This window comes from Doryrhamphus excisus, chromosome 1 (genome assembly GCF_030265055.1).
Source record: "Doryrhamphus excisus isolate RoL2022-K1 chromosome 1, RoL_Dexc_1.0, whole genome shotgun sequence".
Classification (NCBI taxonomy): Eukaryota; Metazoa; Chordata; class Actinopteri; order Syngnathiformes; family Syngnathidae; genus Doryrhamphus; species Doryrhamphus excisus.
Genome location: NC_080466.1, coordinates 36,355,465 through 36,376,459, shown reverse-complemented (window position 1 = coordinate 36,376,459; position 20,995 = coordinate 36,355,465). Strand labels below are relative to the sequence as shown.

Here is a 20,995-nt window from a genome sequence, read left to right as displayed (position 1 = left end):
TATTGGCATATCGGTTTTCAGACCAATATTGGACATCCCTCATTATTAGTGTCAACATTTTAGCTTGTTTGTCTTTTTGATCTGTTTTCCCCAATTGATGCTGTTTCTGGGGGTTTAATTTTACTTCCAAAATGTGGCACGGGCCATAAACAAGCAGCTGAGGCCCACAAATGAACCCAGGCTGCACTTTTGGATAACCCAGACTGAAACGGACAAATGTCAAAAACAAGAAAACGCTCCAAAAAACAGCATATTCCATGAATAATTACAAATAACACAAACCTCCTTGCTTGAAGCTAATGTCAACCACTCTGAATGGTGTATTTATTGAGTATTTATTACTTATTGTAGTATTTTCACTATTTATGTTCGTCCACTGTTTGCTGTTCCATCGCAAACAACGATGCTTTCCCTTTTGATCGACCCATGATGTCGAACTTCCTAACATCTTGCCTCGGGAATTCCTGACAAAACGATTGGCCAATTTAAAATGTAAGGGCGGGATCTGCTCTTTGTCACCTGCAAGCTTTGTGACGACACAATCAGCTTTTACATTCAGGCCAATATTGCAAACTTAGGTATTGATTTCCTACCAAATAAATACAGACGCAGACAAATCCCAAATATCAATACTTTTTACCTGAAATCTTTCAAGATTGTTGAATAATTTATCTCTAATTTGTTAATCTACAATAACCAGTGTTTACTTTCACAGCAACATCCAGTAAACGTACTCTCAAATACGATTTGTCTTCTCAAGCCCAGGCAGTAAAAGGTTAAGGAAAGACAAACACCACCACGAATAAACTTGTAGTACAGCCATGTTTTGCTGGAATGTTGTGTCATGTTACACGTATCGTATCTCATGAATAGCTTCTAAGTGAGTCTTGTCAACGCTGATCCACTTTTTTGCTTTTTTTTTTTCCCTTTTCGGGTGGTCGGTTAGCCTGCCAGACAGCCAGCGAATGTGACCTTGCCAAAGTCAAATAGTTGGATGGAGGTTTGGTTGCTTGCAGCAGTGTTTCCCAACCTTTTTGTCTTGTGTACTTCCAGAGCCTTTTCGTCACACCACGAGTACTCACTCATACTTATAATAGTCCAACAATGGAATGTAACACAACTACTATGATTTTGGCTAGCTGTGCTATGGGTTCGATCTCCCTGGGGAAAGCAGATCTAGCACGCATGTTCCATTTTATTGTCTGGCTTAATATGAAATTACTGAGAATATTTACGCCGAGAATTTTACTTAATCTTGGAAAAGAAATATTTCTCCGACACCTCTTTATCATCGCTGAGATGACTTACTCTTTCTTCCAAATACTTCTGCTCAATAAACACTCACACGTGTTACTCGTTTTTGATAATACAGCTAATAGAACAACAACTGTGCTGTAAAGCTGAACCGGTGTTACAGTCATCCTTTCCAGCACTTGAATGTTTCCTGAAATGGGAATGGGAATATTTAGCTGTTTGCAAAGCAATCTTCTTCCAAGTCAAACAGAAAGTTTTCCAGTCTGTAACGTGTCTTTGATAATGCCGTTGTCTTGTTACTGGCCTTGAAAAAAAATGTTTGTTTACACCATCAGCTCCTGTTTTGCTGCAACCAAAACATGTCCGGGGCTGTGGGAAATCATTGTTGTTGTGCATTTCCTGTGTCGCCATGACATTTCTTGGAGCAGAATTAGTCAACTTGTTTCATTTTTTTGCTTTGATTTCCAGACCATCGTCTGCACAGGGATGAAGAAGTGGTACCCAGCGCCTGAAAGCATTTATTGCATTCAGTCATGTGAGGTAAGAATCAAACCAAGAGCGTTATGTTCCTATACTTGTATCCATTCATTCATTTTCTACCGCTTTTCCTCACGAGGGTCGCGGGGGTGCTGGAGCCTATCCCAGCTGTCTTCGGGCGAGAGGCTGGGTACACCCTGGACTGGTGGCCAGCCAATCACAGGGCACATATAGACAACAATTCACACTCACATTCATACCTATGGACAATTTGGAGTCGCCAATTAACCTAGCATGTTTTTGGAATGTGGGAGGAAACCGGAGTACCCGGAGAAAACCCACGCATGCACGAAGAGAACATGCAAACTCCACACAGAGATGGCTGAGGGTGGTACTTTTATACATACTTTGTCAAAAAAATAAAAATCATATTTCTGTTTAATTTGGGGGCTGCACGGTGACCGAGTGGTTAGCATGTAGGCCACACACTCAGGAGATGGGAAGACCTGGGTTGGATTCTCCACTTGGCATCTCTGTGTGGAGTTTGCATGTTCTCCCCGTGCATGCGTGGGTTTCTTCCGGGTATTCCGGTTTCCTCCCACATTCCAAAAACATGCTAGGTTAATTGGCCATTCCAAATTGTCTATAGGTATGAATGTGAGTGTGAATGGTTGTTTGTCTATATATGCCCTGTGATTGGCTGGCCACCAGTCCAGGGTGTACCCCGCCTCTCGCCCGAAGAGGGCTGGGATAGGCTCCAGTAATCCCACGATCCTCGTGAGGTAAATGAATGAATGAATGGATATTCTGTAGTTTTTGGTCAAATTAGCGTCTTCTCTCAGATTGACAATAGTTTATTTTCCACCCATAGACAGTCTTAAGGTTTCATGTTGTTTTCAGCCCTAAAACACAGATCACAGCAAGTTAAACGGCTCCTATGGCCGGTCTACTTGGCACATAATGGGGTGGTAAGCCTTTCTTGGTGGTCCAGATGTAAATACCTGGGAGTAAAAGCTGGACTGTTCAATCAATTCTATCAAACCACGATGTTTTCAAAACAAAAATAAAGGAATTCACTTCATGATTCTAATCCGTCTGTAGGGTACTTTATCAAGAACACACCTACAAATAGATTTTGTTGCTGATCATTTATTTAGTATACATCTTAGGTGACCACTATTCTACTCCAACCTGTCCATTTCAAATCCCAAGATTTCATTTAGCTTCCATTTGTTTGCTTGAGAGAAATCCTGGAACTACCGTTGGAACACAAACCTTTGATCAAACATATTCTTACATGCCAGCAAACTTTTTCCTTCCATCTTGCTGTGAATGTTGCAATTCCCTAAAACCCGCTCTTCCATAACAACGCAAATGACAACAGGCAAACAAATAAATGATATCCGTGTGTGTTTCTTATCCTCATGCAGACGCCATAACCCTCCATGACCTACCCTCTCTTATTTAAAACTGCAAATCATTACAATTAGTGTAAATGTCATCCCAGGCATGGGCCACTGTGCTATTCAGCTAAAGGTCTTTATAAATTGCCACTTTGCTGCCAGAATATCTGTAGGCTTTTTATTTCCTGCACTTGTGATAAATGGGCTAATCCACTGAAGAAAAGTGGGATCATTAAAAGTTAATGTTGGTTCAGAGTTGAAAGGATAGAAATTAAAAAAAAAGTTGACAGTACTGTGGATCCCTGCATATTCTTTTTTCAATTATTTTAGACCTCGGCTTGCTTTATTAGTTTGAATACAATGGATCAGATTATTAGTGAACAGAAACCAACAGGATCTTATCAACCCAGACGCTCAACCCTTGCTCACCAAAAGTAACACAACATGTGCAACACACAATGTAATTACCACAAAAACACACACCCATACACAAGCAAAACAATATGCTGTACTAATTTATAATCTACTAGGCATACCAGGAAGTGGAGCTACAGTTGAAATAATAATAAAATAATCCGTTTTTTTGTCCTGTTCAGGACAAAGGACCTACCTAATCAACAAAGGACCTACCTAATCAACATCACAAACAAAGTTTTCTCTGGCTGCAACAAAAGGAGAGGCCAAAAAAAACACAACAGGTTCTTCCTACTGCCTGAACTGTTCGGGTGGAAACACCCTCAAACTTCAATAGTTCCATGGTGAATTACTGTATGTACCAACCCCCTCGGTTACACCTTTTTAAAAAATATATAACCACTTCAATTTTTTCCTACTCATTTTTGAATTTATCTTTTTTTAAATTATATTTTTCCAGATTAAAAAAAAAAACCAAACAAAAAAAAAGACCCCAAAACAGCCATGGACAACAAATGGCCCTCGGGCCACACTTGGGCCACCCCCGGTCAGAAGTTGATTCTACCAGATGAAATTGTACAATGGTAACAAACAGCAGTCTTTCTTCTTCACAACTTGTATGCAGCCTTTTGGTGGTGATGGCTGGTGCGACACCATCAACAACCGTGCCTACTGCCAGTATGACGGAGGTGATTGCTGCCCATCTACTTTATCGTCCAGAAAGGTACATTTCCATGTATGCTATACCTGTACATAACATCTGTCATATCACAAGCCATGTATACATGGACCCAAATATTCCAATTCCATTTGGGTTATTTACTCAAACGGAAAGAATGTAACCTTTATACACCTCATTCCCACAGAAAAGTGCCAATCCGAATGAATATATAATCGGATTCACATGGGTGGAATATTCCTTTCCCCAATCCGATTGAGGTAGTATCTTTGGAAAGTTGTCAGGGTGTGTTCTTCTTTGTGGTGTTTTTCTTCTTCTGTTGTTTATTGGCGGTTGGCAAGCAGCTTTCGTGTGCATTAGCGCCATCTGTGGAACAGAATCTAAACCCTTCTATACGCCATTCACAAGTCCAGTTTTATTAAAAAAGAAAGTACATATCTATATAAAACATGTGCCGAGCTTAATTATAAAATATTAACAAGATTGAACTTTATCTTTTCCTGTTCCCGGGTGCGTTCTTTCAGCGAATGATGAGATATGACGTAACACGCAGCTCGAGACGTTCTTTGATTTAAAAAAATGGAGGCGAGCAATCGGCACTGGACCGTTGCGGAAAGTTTGTTTTTGATTCAAACTAAATTTAAAGACTGGACGAACGAAAAACTGGCAATATGGAGTTATTCCAACAAGTGAAAGAAAAACTTGAGGAAGTCGGTATCACGTGATGTTGGTGTTTACGTTTTACTGGGCATGCCCCATTGACTATTCTGGTTGATTATAGCGACCCATGTAGACACGCGATTGGAATATTCCTTTCCATGTATACCATTGCTTTCGGAAAGGTCATTCGGAAAGATTCCATTCGGAAAGAGAAAAACTCCTCATGTAAACGTGGCTATTGATGGGTTTGCAAAATGGATTTTGGTGACTAGTTGGAGAATCACCAGATTCTTTGACTTTCTAGTAGTAGAAATGTATGTCTGGCATCAGTGCTGTGCTTCCATGCAGGAGACCTCCTGAAAGCAAATACAGATCGTTCCTATTCCCTCTTTCCCCCGATAAAAACATGGTCTATTTCATCTCTCTGCACTTCTGCCCTCCGGCTTTTCAGCTGGAATAGAAAATAAGCAGCTTTTGACCACCTGAGACTTTTCTTACTTTTTCTCGGCCACTACAGGAAGTCAAGGCATTAGAATAGCCAACACACAGTAACAGTACACAGTACAGTTACAGTACGTTTTTACGGTTTTATTAGAAGTCATTGACAAACCAAAAGGGTGTTGACTGTTTGTTTGGCAGCCGTGGATGCAGATGTGGATTATTTAGTTAGGTCTGTTTCCTATTTGGACTGAATGCATTACCATTACTTTGGTCAGAGGGAGCCGGGGAGCGCACCTGTCTTTGATTTGGATTTAGGGTTCGATTCACTTCAGCTGCTGCTTCTGCTAGTTGTTTGATTATTAGTTTTCCTTGGACTGCTCTGACCTGTGCGTTCAACGCAGTCTACAGCATTGCCGCTGTTTTCCAGTCTCCTTTCTTTCCTGTTATTGTTTTCCACCCCCCCATGTTGAGATTTTAGGTTTGATTTAGCTGTAACTCTGAGACTTTTTTTTGTTTTTTTGGTACTTTTCCTTTTAGTGTGTCATTCCACTCCATGTGAGCTGATCTTTTATTTTGAAAAAAATTATTTAACCAACCTTCCGCCATGTATCTGCATCCTGGGCCAACACTAATCCAGCGGTGTCCGAGCGTTTTCTAGCTTTCTATACTGAAAAATGAAAGGATGCAAGCATTGATATTTTGCCATATGATAAGAACTTAATAAAATAACAACAATAACAATAACAACAATAAGAAAATAATAAAAGACACATTAGTGGGAAAATTAAAAATTAAAATTTCTTGTTAAAAAATCTTTGTCAATTTTCTTCTTGCAACATTATGACTTTAAACCGCTTTAAACATAGCATGCTCCCAAACTAACTAGTTAGCCTCCAATTAATTTATTCTTAGCGTTTCAAACGACTGGGGAAGAAGGACAATAGAAGAAGTCCAAAACGTACCACTTCCACACATAATGGGAGGATAACTTTTTTCCCTCTATCATGTCGGACGCAACGCAGCTGACTTCATGCAATGTCCTGAATGTCATCAATGTAACATTATTGATCCCTATTGACCAGAATACTACATAGGCTGAGGTGAAGAATGCCACGTATACGTTAGGGGTGTGAACTGAGAACGATTCCATACATATCTCCATGCACTGACAGCGATACCATACTTTAACCATACATGGAATTTTCTGGCGATACGATGTGATACGATGCGATGCGATGCGATGCGATGCGATGCGATACTCATTTAATTCAAATCAATGCAATCCAATACAATATGGTACAATTTCTTGCGATATGATGCAATTCAACATAATGCAAATAAGCAAAGGGAAAAAATGGAATTCAGTATGGTCATACAAAAAGGATTTGGCTTTAGTCCTTCCAGGCACTTGGCAGTAAATTCAATTAAAGTGCTGTTTTTCTTTTCTTTTCTTTTTACTATGCACCACTTCTTGATCATTCTTTTTGCCATCTTAAAACAGCAACAACTTTTCAAAAACAACTTTCCTCACACTTTCACATCGGCTATGCAATTCCAATAGCAGTGGTGGAGTCAAACAATTAATAATAATTACTGCTGTAAAAAAATTAAAGTTAAAGTGACGCTTTCAACAGTGGAACCAAAGTTTGTTTATATTCCTGTCTGCTAAACATACTGCTAATATGAATGCACTAGCAGGTAGGCTAATACAGCAGAAAGTGCAAAACAACTTCTATCCTTTTAAAATTGGGATGGGGGGCACTTGTTGCAGGGACGGACAAATAGCTCCTGGACAATTTAGAAAGCAGCTGAAGATCCACTGACCTGATTTGCTTGGTTCTTCCCCGGTGTCCGACCAGGAACTAGACAGGGGGGGGGGGTTGCGGTAGACTTGACGACTTCTTTGCAAATGACGGACGTATTGTGGAGCTTTCCGTCGTTCTTTGCGAATCCGTAGTGTTTCCAAACATACCATTGCCAACACGTTGCGGGGGGGTTAAATATAGAAACTTCCTCGCTGCTGCTTGCTAGGAACGTCAATGCTGTTTTACTAGTAGTTGTATGTGCCTCACGGCTTCCGTTCGTATTCAATACAAAACGTCAAATAATCATGGTGCATTCATGGCACCTGGGGAACAGCATATGTTGCGAAATTGAACATTAATAAAACGGCGCTTGCATCGGATTTTTACCGATACCCACAAACGCATCGCGATGAATCTAGATTCACCCGTCAGTTGCATCCATACCGGGTGATTGAGCCGATGCACTCGCCTCGCGCGCATGCGCATTGATGTATGGATTAATATCGATTATTTTCCACACCCTTAGTATACATGGACACAAATATTTCGCTTGTATTGGGTTTATTTGCTCAAACAGAAGGAATTTAACCTTTGAATGCACCTCATTCCAAAAGAAAAGTGTTTAAGTTTTACAGTGCATGCCCCATTGACTATTCTGTTTGATTATAGTAGACCAGAGATTGGAATATTCCTTTCTATGTATACCATTGTTTTCATAAAAGTCATTCAGAAAGATTCCATTCGGAATGACGAAAAACACCTCATATAAACGTGGCTACTGTTTGCCAAATGACAAGGTGTGCCTCGAATGTAAAACATGTCAATGTGTCAGAATATCTTGATTATTCAAAACTAATATTTCCTTTTATAGAGACACTTTTATATTTTGTAACACAACACATGTAGATATGATAAGAAGTTATATATATATTTTAGGAAAAAACTGTGTCTCAGCTGTGTGATATGGGTGGAAAAGCCTATTATGTATGTATGTATGTATGTATGTATGTATGTATGTATGCATATACATACTTTGCATACAAAGTAGAATCCCTTTTTTAAAAATGTCATATTTATGTAGGTAGAGCATAGAAAGCTTGTTTATGACCTTCAAAATACACTTTTTAACATTATTAGAGCCCTCTAGATAGGAAATACCCCCATAGTCACCTCTTGACTCTTATTCAAAATATTAACATGTACAGTCGGGGTAATAAGAGAAAATAAGACATAATATAAACTCACACATTAGCATTGTGAGAATTCCTTGTTGTTTTTTGTGTTACTTCCTGTTCTGTGCAGTACTGTGATTGTCTCATCAGTGTATTACTATTATTATTATTATTATTATTGACACCGACTAACCAGTGTAGAAAATGTCTCTTCTGAACGCCTTATATTTGTGTTTATTTAGCCACTTTTATGCTTGAAAATGCTTAATTTAGGGAAAAAATCCACACAATATTAGTACACAATATGTACTAGTAATAGGCTATATTCAACCACCAAACAGCCATGATGGCAATGGATTACTGTACAGCAAAAATGTAATGTTGTGTTGTCATTTTCAGGAAGTGAGGTTATGCTTGTTTTTGGTCAGGTTATTCAATTTGGCGCCGACTGCAATCAAGATGAGTGCACGTGCCTCGATCTGGATGCTGAGGAGAACAAGAACAAGAAGAAAGCCAAGGACCCGGAGGTGGGAGGATAAGTTAGATTAGCTCAACTGAAAGAGCTCAAGTGTTGTAAAATAAAAAAGGAAATGCAGAAGTAATATAAACAAACAACAATCTCAGATTATGAGTGCAATGTGTTTAAATTTGGGGACATTTTTTATGGAAAAAGGTCATAGTGGGAATACTGCGTGTACGTGATTTGGTGAATATGTTCTTAACTCCTCATGTAACATTCTCAAACATGATGTGTGGCATAGCCGTACTTTTATATTTTAATACTGCACTTTCCAATCCCATACAAATCTTGTATGCTAACATACAGACGCGAATCAGGGGTGTCTCATTCTTATTTTTTTAATTTTAATTTTTTTTTTTTACATCTATATATCTTTACTTACATCTTTCCTGACAAAGAGCAAATCTGTATAGCATGTAAGGGCATTTAGATCAACAATACCATCTGCCATACACAAAAAAAAAGAATTCTAAGAATATAAAAAAAATTAATACAGAACACTAAAACAACCAAAAAATTATTAATATTAATTAATATTAATTAGTATATAATATATAATTAATATTAAGAAACAAAAATGAATAAAAGTTATAATGTTCCAAGAATGAGTAAGTCAAGATGTCAATGAATAAAGAATGAATCAATCATAATTACGAGAATAGTTGGAAAATTTGTCAAATTATTAAGACAAAAAGTGTCGTATTCCAAAAAGGAAACAGTTGCAATTTTACAAGAATAAACTAATTTTAGCAGCATAGAGCTGAAACATTAAAGAACAATGGTTTTTGTTGTTTTTTTTTTAAGTTGGAACAAAATTTGGTTGGTTCTAATACTATGGACATAAAGTCAAAATGTTATGGGAATAAAGTCATAATTTTGTGAGAGGAACATTTTCAACGTTTATTTAAGAAGAAAACTGAAAACATAATTGGTTGATAGCTTATACTAATAATCAGCTTTTACACCTATAGCATATATTTTTTGAAATATGTATCTATAACTTTCATTTTTCAGAATGTGGGCCTCGGTGGAAAAAGTTTGGACACTCCTGTTTTAACTGATTGATATTTTTTTTTCTGTTTATCAGGTTTTGCTTTTAGTTCGGGTTAGCAATTCTTTGCTGAAACATTAACTTTCGACATGTAAATGTCTCTGTTCAAACTAATAACTGTTCAAACCTAAAACTTCTTTCTAGTCAGGTAACGTAGTATTCACAGTAAACAACATAGTACAAGATGGGTTGTGTATATTATTGTCATATTCACCATCACTGGCTCATGTTTTGTCCATGAATAGAATAGATGCTCTTAAATATTCTGTCTTCTCTTCTTAGACTATTGAAGTTGGCAAAACGACAAGGTACAAGTACCAACATAGTAAACCTTGTATAAATGTGTACTTTCATTCTATGCACTTCATCCTTGTCTACGTTAGAGTCCAGTGCTGCATCCTGTATTTTGTAATACAATTTAAAAACATTTTTAATTGTGTGATCATTGCTTATTGTTTCCGATTTACACAATGGAGGAAGTGTTGGTTGCTGTGACAAAAACTGGAAGAACGTAAACTAAGGTACGGAATTTGGGCACTCTATTGTTGCATGTGACCCAATCCCTGAAAGGTTGGGCAGAATGTTCATTACCAAAAAGCCAAAGAAAAAGCAAAGCATATGCACTGTTAATTCTCTGACGCTTACTGAGTTGTAAAATTCTTGTAAAATTCGGGTCATTGCACGACGACTGTTCAAATACCTGTAAATGGGCTTAGAGGGCACGCTTGCCACACGGTGGCATGTTGATCACACAGTGAGGGGATCGGGAAGACCTGGGTTCGATTCTCCGCTTGGGCTTGGGAGTCCATAGGTATGAATGTGAGTGTGAATGGTTGTTTGTCTATATGTGCCCTGTAATTGGCTGGCAACCAGTCCAGGGTGTACCCCGCCTCTCACTCAAAGACAGCTGGGATAGGCTCCAGCACCCCCTGCGACTTCAATGAGGATTCGACATTGGTTACATCCAAAACGTAACAGGCATTTGATGTCCAGTTTTTCCAGTGTCTTTGGTTACAAATACGTAGTACAACTATTTATAGTTTTACTATTCTATCTTTACATGCAGAAAACTATTTGAAATGCATATAAATACATATAAATAATGACAGAAGGGAACAAATTGACATTTAAGGTTGCTTTTACCTTCACTGAAGATGTGGTTCTTGATGTGACTGTTCCCAAAGACATGATGTGTCAGCAAGATCGACACCTTCTTTGCTCTCTGAAGGGAGTAGTTAACAGCATGGTAAGAGATTTTTTACATGGGTTTTCTAATCATCTATTAGCCTTATAAAATGATGAACTTGGATTAGCAGCCATACCAGGAAATTGATGCAGAGGACTGACAGTTGTTGATAGTAGGCCTCTATGCAAAAATGTAGATCCATTCATTCATTTTCTACTGCTTTTTCCTCACGAGGGTGGCGGGGGGGCTGGAGCCTATCCCAGCTGTCTTTAGGCGAGAGGCGGGGTACACCCTGGACTGGTGGCCAGCCAATCACAGGGCACATATAGACAAACAACCATTCACACTCACATTCATACCTATGGACAATTTGGAGTGGCCAATTAACCTAGCATGTTTTTGGAATGTGGGAGGAAACCGGAGCACCTGGAGAAAACCCACGAATGCACGGTGAGAACATGCAACCTTTACACAGAGATGGCCGAGGGTGGACAAAAATGTACATCCTTCTGTGAAAATCATCTGATTCATTTTAATTGTTTGTGAAATGGATAAAAATGTTTGTGATATGGAAAAAATTGTTTGTGAAATGCATGAAAATGTGTTTTTTTTTGGGAAAACAATTTTTGAAATTTGCAAGTGATCCCAAACTTTTGAGTGGTGGTGTATATTAGCAAAAACTTATGAAAATGGATATGTTTCATTTTGAAGTAGAGAGCATATTTCACGTCTTTATTGTTGAAGTAGCAAAGTGAAAAAGCCACATACATTGATAGACAGGACCATGCAGATTGTTACCTTTGACATGTACTTGAAAATATTACAGTACCGTATTTTCTGGACTATAAGTCGCTCCGTAGTATAAGTCGCACAAGTCCAAAAATGCATAATTAGGTAGAAAAATAAAAACATAAGCTGCACTGGAGTATAAGTCGCATTTTTTGCGGGTTATTTTAAAAACTACATGACCAAAACAGACATTACGTCCTCTTGGAAGGCGAGTTCTAACAATAAAAAAATAGAGAACAGGCTGAATAGGTGTAAGATATGCTAACACAATGCTTATTCAGCTCCATGAAAAATAAACATAAACAGAAAATGTGTCCCGTGTTTATGTAACATAAACACTTTTTTCATTTATAAGTCGCTCTGGAGTATAAGTCGCAGGAACAGCCAACCTATGAACAAAAGTGCCGACTTATAGTCCGGAAAATACGGGTATATGTTTCTGGAGTTAGGTAAAATATCCAACAATATTTTGATCATATTTAAAAATTCAACAAATCTGCTTTTCACATTAGAACGCCACAGCAAATATTACAATACCGTTTAGCAGCTAACATGATCTACTCAAGCACATATCTTCATTGATCCCACCTGTACATGTTTTTACATCCAGAAGATACTACTCTGTGGTGATACAATGCAGGTATGATATTTTGATATTACATACGTATACTCTATCTAAGCATCTAGTTGAAATGAACTTTGTTCAGGATATACAGGTGGTGGTCAAAAAGTCGTCACTGGACCCTTAATCATTTATTTGAGATGTTCCTTTTTGCAGGATGGAATGACAATACGCATTTTTACGGAAGAACATGAATTGGGTGTAGAATTTTTAATTAACTTTTTAAAAACTTTTTTGTCTAATTTCAAAAGGAGACATATTTTAGTGTTTAAAAATCATTTCATCCTGCAGAAAGAATGAATGAAATAAAGGATTAAGTTGCAAAATTAATGTAAACTTCTGACCTGTACATTTCTTTGACACCAAACTGTATAGTAGTAGAATTACATAACATCAAATAAAACAACAGAAAAGAAAGGGATCAAGACAAAGCTCGTGTAAACGATTACAGAATCATCACTTTTTTTTTTTGTCGTCAGTTCCAGGAATACATCGAACAGTAATGACCATGAAGTCCACATCGGTTACAACTTCATTCCAAATTTGCTAAAGGGGTTGGATGTAAACGTATTACTTTGGAAAAATGCTACGTGTCGTTCAACAATCACCCGTGCCATCTGTTGCATCATCAACACGCATCAAACTCAACTTTCCGTGTAAACATCACACCGGCTTTCTTTCTGTTGACTTTGACTCACATTTGCTGTCTTCATAAAATTTTAATACCAAAAAAATTTTTTTATTCTGAATTGATAGAGAGCTGTAAATGTATGCATGCCTTTGATGAGAACTGGAGGAAATAAGTATTCGATCCCCTGCCGGTTTATTACGTTTCCTATGAACAGTAGATTTATGCCAACAGAGTGATATTATATTTTTTAAGGCAGAAAAAAAACACTATGAAAGAATTTGTGACTGATTGAGTGAAAATAAGTATTTGATCCCTATACCAACCAGCAAACAGATCGGATATGTGTCCATAAAACACACAAATGAGTCCTGTACCTTTAAGAAAGGACTCCGAATCTGAACGGATTTGCAACACCAACACCGTGGGCAAGACCAAAGACCCTGGCACTGGAGCTCCATGCACGATTTCACCTGGTGAGGTAAGAATATTTGTGAGAAAAGGTGAAGCAGCAGCCTGGAATGACGAGGGAGGAAGTGGTTGATGATGTCAAGGGAGTTGGGAGCACCAGTCAGCAAGATAATAAGACATTAATAAGACACTTTGCTGTCGTGGTGATTGACAGGAAATGGGGGGGGGGGTACTCCGATGACACCAAAATGGAGGTGGGGACTACTAAAAAAAACTTTTGTACTGGGATCAAATACTTATTTCCCTCCGTTGAATACTATTTCTTTTTCCTGACTGTATCTAATGCAGGTTGGATGCTAAGTGGGAGCCAGTGAAAGCATCATGGGCGTCATGACGGCAGTATAATCATTCATCGTTATTACAAGAACATGTCAAATATGGAATTATTTAATCACTAAAGAGCCTGAATAATTCTTTATTGTCGAAGAAAGCGTACTGAAAACATTCATTCATTTTCTACCGCTTATCCTCACAAGAAGTTGCGGGAAGTGCTGGAGCCTATCCCAGCTGTCTTCGGGCAAGAGGCGGGGTACACCCTGGACTGGTGGCCAGCCAATCACAGGGCACATATAGACAAACAACCATTCACACTCACATTCATACCTATGGACAATTTGGAGTCGCTAATTAACCTAGCATGTTTTTGGAATGTGGGAGGAAACCGGAGTACCCGGAGAAAACCCACGCATGCACGGGGAGAACATGGGATTGAACTCGTCCACCGTGCAGCCCCGTGCTGAGAACAACCCTCTAGAAAATAATTCCTGTACTTGTTTTTGTGATGATATAATGTGCACGATGTAGCGGCATCTGTAGTCGCATGATAGCAGGATGGTGAAGCACTTGAGAAATTGTCCAGCAAGTCATCATCCCATTCTTGTATGGTTAACACGACTAGATCAAATACATGAAGTATTGTACTTAGCTGTTAAAGTGTATAAATGGCCTCTATTTAGAAAAAGCACAGTCAAGACAAGTAAAGCTGCAAGGCTCCTATCAGTGACACAAACGTGGAAGGTTAGAAACATTGCCTTTGCTGGACTATGCTGGAATATTCCGAGGGAAATCCAGTCAGAACTCCTTGGGTTCGCCGTAGTCGTTGTACATGACGGTGAGCATCTGCTCATCGCAGGCTTTGTGTACGTCCTGGCCCATGTCTGCCCAGTTCATTCCAAAGGTCTTGGTGTCAGTGTAGCGGCAGGAAAGGAACTTGAGAGACATCCTGCGAAGGCCGATCTTGGGTTCCTGAAGAAGACCTTTACACCAAGGGGATAGTTCATTCAGCTGGGAGAGGATGAGGCCAGCCTTCCTGTTGGAACACAGTACACAGATCATGAAACTACATCCATCCATCCATCCATCCATCACTCATGGAATTCCAATGGACCTCTTAAATACTGTATTTTCCGGACTATAAGTTGCACTTTTTTCATAGGTTGGCTGTTCCTGCGACTTATACTCCAGAGCGACTCATAAATGAAAAAAGTGTTTATGTTACATAAACACTGGACACCTTTTCTGTTTATGTTTATTTTTGGTGTAGCTGAATAAGCATTGTGTTAGCATATCTTACACCTATTCAGCATGTTCTCTATTCTTTTATTATTAGAACTTGCCTTCCAAGAGGACGTAATGTCTGTTTTGGTCAAGTTTGTTTATAAAATCAATTCCAAAAAAAATGTGACTTATGTATGTTTTTTGTACTGAATTATGCATTTTTGGCCTTGTTTGACTTATACTCCGGAGCGACTTATAGTCCAGAAAATACGGTAATTAATCATGCTGTTTCGTGGTCGAATACAGACTATTATTAGTAAAAGTATATATATATACTATATAGTTGTATATAAGTATTTTTTGCCTAAATTAAGCATTTTCAAGCACATAAAATGGCATAAAAATGGCTACACGAAGTAAAACACAAATATACGGCATTAAGAGGACGTATTCAAAGATGTACTAATCTACACTGGTCACTAGGTGTCAGTGTCTCACCAAACATTATTGCTACACCCAAGTCTTATTTATGTCTTATATGGCTTATTACGGGCGTGTGGTTAGCGCGCAGACCTCACAGCTAGGAGACCCGGGTTCAATTCCACCCTTGGCCATCTCTGTGTGGAGTTTGCATGTTCTCCCCGTGCATGCGTGGGTTTTTTCCGAGTACTCCGGTTTCTTCCCACATTCCAAAAACATGCTAGGTTAATTGGGCACTCCAAATTGTCCATAGGTATGAATGTGAGTGTGAATGGTCGTTTGTCTATATGTGCCCTGTGATTGGCTGGTGACCAATCCAGGGTGTACCTCGTCTCTTGCTCGAAGACAGCTGGGAGCGGTAGAAAATGAATGAATGAATGAATGAATCTGTTATGGTGACTATAGGGGTGTTATGTCATGTCTCGGGGCTCTAATAATGTAAGTATAAGTATTTAGAAATGGTACACAACTTGGAAAACAATAAGGAATCCTACTTTGTGGACATTCACTTATCACAGTCGGGTCTGGAACCAAATAACCGTTATAAAAAATTGGCTCATATAAAAAGGTAAAATGTGGTTATTGCACATGCTCAGTGCGCCAATGCCAAAGGATTGTGGGATTTGTGTGCTTGGTGTAGAACAGCGGTGGTACAGGTTTAAATTCTGTCAAACTTTCATCAAATATACCCTCTATATACTTGTCCTTGTGCTCATCCATAAAATGTCATAAATGTGGTGAAGATTTCCCGAGAGAAACTCCGAAGGTAAGTACTAAATATGGCAGCACTTCAAAACGTGGAAAAAGCACATGGAAAAATATGGATTTCATGTTTTATTAACGTCTGCACTCCACTACGGGCGCAACCAAGGACATGGTGAGTGAGCAGAAAACGTATTCTTCCGTCTTGCCAAAGCATCTTCAATTTCTGAGGAAGCAGCCCGAGTGGTGCGCCTTAAATCACAGGCACTCCCGACGTGATGACAAGGTCTGGCCCCCCCTGATAGAAGACCTGTCAAACCTTTGGTGAGTTCGACTTCGACTTTGAAGCAGAAAACCAAGAAAGGCCAAAGAGTATGGTCGATGTGAGTCAACATGTTTCGAAAAACAGGAATGTCCGAATATCTTTGGCAGCGGCAAAGTCATTCATTAGTTTCCCGGTATTGCTTATTTGGAGTTGATGTTGAATCAAAGCCCACACGGCTTCTTTTTATCAGCTCATAAAAATCTACTTAGTTAATAAATAAAAGATTAATTAATCAAAACTTAATCTACTTACTAGCATTGCTTGTGACAAAAGACGTTAGGAGGTTTTCTTCACAACATTTTTAGCTGCTTTGGCAACATGAGACTGTGTGTGTGTGTGTGTGTGTGTGTGATGTTACGTATTCAGTTTTTCCTACGGTGCGTTCAAGTGTCCATCTGCTATGTTGTTTACCGTCTACGCTTGTTCACATACACTTTTGGATGGAAAACATTTTTTTCCCAAATGCCAAATATGCGAGGTAAAAATAAGTTACAAACTAATCACATTCATTAGATTAATATTACATTATTATTATTACATTTAGCGTTTAGAATTATTATGATTTCAGTCATCCCTCATTTATCACAACTAATTGGTTCCAGACCCAGTCGTAATCAGTGAATTTCCATAAAGTGGCATTCCCTATTTAAGGATGGAATATTTTCATGATTAGAGCATAGAAAGCCTCTTTATACTTTTATGAAATACATTATTTGGCATTATTAGAGCCCTCAAGACATGGAATGGCGCCCCATAGTCACTTTTACACTCCCTTCACCCAATATAGGAGACATAATAAGACATAAATTTGACTTGTGCTTGTTGCTCTAAATATGAGTTGGGGGGATGGACAGGAAGTGATGTCAGGTGATCGGAGTTGAGCTTTAGCTTGGCGTGGGATCCGACTGAACACAGCAGGCCGTATTCGGGATTATCGGGCTATCAAATGCTGGTGCTTGTGTGTCTCACCCAACATTACATTACTGTAGAATACGACATATCATCACGTTTTTGAATGCATCTTCTGAATGCCTTTTATTTGTATTTTAGTTCAGCCATTTTTATGCTTGAAAATGTTCAATTTATGACAAAAATATGTAACCTTTTCTTAACGTTTCTTAACATTTGACGTACTATTACAGTTTATATGTATATACGGTAGCGCCTTGGTTAGTGTCTGCCCTGGTTAGCATGTTTTTCGGTTAACATCGAAAATTTACACTAGTTTTTACACCAGATTTACAAATTTAGACCAGAGTCCAACTGTGCAACCAGAAGTTAGGGTTAGGGTCACCCGCCTATGATGTCATCACTGTTGACTGTCAAAAATGTTACCAATATCGTTTTACAAGAATAAAACAAATATACATGATGAATGAAAAGCTAAATGAGAATTTAAGGTTCCTTTTACCCTCACTGAAGACGTGACTATTTCCCAAAGACACCGTGTGGCAGCGAGATCAACCACCACCAGAATCCCATCTTTAATGAAAGTATGATTCTAATTCTGCTAAATGCTAATTCATCCCTTTCAATAGTCATGTTTTCTATTTGAAATGGTTTTCTGCATGTAAAAGTAGAATTTCTAAACTATAAAAATCTGTTACTTAATGTATAGTTTTGCATGTACTGTACTGTATGTTAGTGTGGAAGTGTTAAGTGTAGTGTTAAGTTTTTTTTCAAATGTATTTTTGCATTTATTGATTTATTTGATTTTAATGTATTAAACATTGTTGAAATTCATTGATTTAAATGAATGCTGTTTACACAAAAGTTAAGCAGTTTTATGATCCCTCACTGTACCCAAAATGGTTTAATACCATCCATACATTTTTTATGCCACTTATCCTAACTAGGGTAGGGCTATGCTGGAGCCTATCCCAGCTGTCTTCATGCGAGAGGCGGGGTACACCCTGGACTGGTGGCCAGCCAATCACAGGGCACATATAGACAAACAACCATTCACACTCACATTCATACCTATGGACAATTTGGAGTCGCCAATTAACCTAGCATGTTTTTGGAATGTGGGAGAAAACCGGAATCCACTTAGAAAACCCACGCATGCACGGGGAGAACATGCAAATTCCACACAGAGATGCCAAGCGGAGATTTGATGATCAATGTTTTCTTTCACTGAACTGCACGCACACTGTTGGTAAGTCACATTTTCCTTTTGCACCGTCAAAAAAAAGAGATCTTTGTACTCCATTCTGTTGTAGTCACACCTTGGCTTGCACTAATAATACTACTGCTATTAATAATACTGGTAATTTACGTGTATATTAACAGAACAAATAGCCATTAACAAGTACCTTACATTTACAGGGGGATCCACCAATAAACGGTAGGAAGAGGGGAGCCTTGACTAATCAGTTTCCCCTGCCAACCTGCCAAAATAAAAGCGTGTACCACAAACTGCCATTTAGGTTTTATATGAGACACATGTCTGCTTATAAAACATGAAGGTACTATTTTATATGCTGCTTGTTTGTACGGAAAGTTTGGGGCCCTCCCTGTAGGAGCTTTACCAAATGACCTTTGGTGATGATCACAGTTGAAGAAAACTTCCAATACATTTTCCAAATTCAAACAAACGAAGACAGCACTTTGGGAAGTACAACGGCTCTAAGCACCTTTTTTATAGATCACAATGCTTGGAAAACACATTGGTCTGCCCTATTTTCTGCATACTCCAGTTTTATAGATGTCAAGTTGTTTTGGACTAAAGCCAGCCTGCACTTGAAGAGGCTGAGAAGATCGTCCGTACATTTTCTTGAGTTTTATTTCATGCATGAACTGTTAACAGACGCTTGTCAGGTTAGGTTGGCGACCCTTGAGTCAAAGATGATTAGCATCACAGCTTCCTATAGCTTGTCACTACACTGGTTCAAACCAGTTCTTCAGATTCATTCATTCATACTTTTGAACACGACAAGCCAAGAAAAATTCTGATTAAGTCCCTATTGAAGAGTCTGGATGAAGGATGAAGAGTCTTGAACCAGTCTTGATGTGCTATATATATCACTATATTGATGGTTACTATGGTACCCATTATGTCATTGTATGGTCATATCACCTCGTACTTTGGTATGGGACAAAAAAAAAAAACTTAAACGATATTAAGAAAGCAGGAAGTGAACAAATGTAACAGTTACTGATTGTAAAAGTACCAGATGGAGGGGTAGGATTTAATGGACATGATAATTCTTGGTACTTTGGTATGAGGTGCATTATTAAAAAAACAAAAAAACCAAATGCACCCCCTACGTTCCAATCATAAACTGTATAAGATTCCTAAAATATTGTGACAGGTCAATAACACTCAAAAGGATATTACTTGGGCCTATAAGTATTTTTTTAATCATGCAATAAATATTTTACAATAAATAAAAAAAAATCTTTGCAAATATGAATCATATTTTTAATGACCTCTCATGGCCCACCTGCAGTACCACCACGGCCCACACTTCGGGAATCACTGGTCTACAAAAACAACTGTTATGATATTATAATATATTATTATTAAAAATAACTACATTTTAAATAATAATAATAAATAAACTTAAACTATATTAGGAAAGGCAGGAAGTGAACAAATGTAACAGTTACTGATTGTAAAAGTACCAGATGGAGGGGTAGGATTTAATAAGCTTTGCTTCTTCCTACTCCTTTTAGACATGTGGAACTGGGAACTGATTATGTGATGCATTCAATTGTAATCTGATGCATGTTCAAAATGAAATAAAACCAAACCAAAAAAAACAATTGAAGGCTCAGGTACCAAATGCACCCCCCCGCCATTGCTAGAATGCTTTTGGAAATACTACTACTGTGTTTTGAAAGCAGGAAGTAAACAATGACTGCACCTTGGTCCGAGTTCATCCTCGCACCTCCAGGTGAACTCTCCAAAGCTCTCGTAACGCTGATTGTAGTGGTAGAGCACCCGGTGCAGTGTCGGGGCGCCCAAGTCCATCAACGTGTTGTACGCCGTCTGCTGCTCCTTCCCACTGGTGTAGCCGTTGAAGAGGTTGTAAATTTTATCTGCTATTTCTGGAAAGGCACAAACAAAACGTTTAATTCACTTCATGCGGCAATGATGGACTTTGGCAAAAATACTCTCAAACAGCGATGTGACTTTTGCAGAAAGTGGGGCCGTCACGTTGTAAACGGTGCTTTTCATGACAAGCTACAATCGAGATATTTTGGATGCCAGTAATAGTCTGTTCAAGACAAATATAAACGCAGGCCAATGTCGGATTTGTATTTCACAACACGCCATTTCCAGGCAATAAAACTGACAACAGCGTGGCCCGAATGGCGCATAATTCAGTCATCGGTGCATAATGCAACAGCTCATTTCAATGAACAAATCAGCAGTCGACTGACTGTTAAACCATGTGCTATCATCATTTATAA

At 38.5% G+C, this 20,995-nt stretch overlaps 2 protein-coding genes across 8 annotated transcripts in view; one reads left to right on the top strand and one right to left on the bottom strand.

The window, feature by feature from the left end:
- Positions 1-10,398, top strand: part of pappa2 (pappalysin 2) — a 40,966-nt gene extending 30,568 nt beyond the window's left edge. For all 3 annotated transcript variants that reach the window (XM_058086600.1, XM_058086591.1, XM_058086583.1), the window contains 3 exons: positions 1,723-1,794; positions 4,174-4,272; positions 8,734-10,398. In XM_058086600.1, the coding sequence (XP_057942583.1) occupies positions 1,723-1,794; positions 4,174-4,272; positions 8,734-8,844 (282 nt within the window). In that variant the 3' untranslated portion in view covers positions 8,845-10,398. The remainder of the gene's footprint in view (positions 1-1,722; positions 1,795-4,173; positions 4,273-8,733) is intronic.
- Positions 10,399-11,694: 1,296 nt separating this feature from the next.
- astn1 (astrotactin 1) overlaps positions 11,695-20,995 on the bottom strand; it is a 256,497-nt gene continuing 247,196 nt past the window's right edge. For 3 of the 5 annotated variants that reach the window (XM_058065280.1, XM_058065284.1, XM_058065285.1), the window contains exons 23-24: positions 20,446-20,629; positions 11,695-14,881 (exon numbers count right to left, since the gene is read on the bottom strand). In XM_058065280.1, the coding sequence (XP_057921263.1) occupies positions 14,644-14,881; positions 20,446-20,629 (422 nt within the window). In that variant the 3' untranslated portion in view covers positions 11,695-14,643. The remainder of the gene's footprint in view (positions 14,882-20,445; positions 20,630-20,995) is intronic. The other 2 variants (XM_058065281.1, XM_058065286.1) reach the window with 2 other exon arrangements.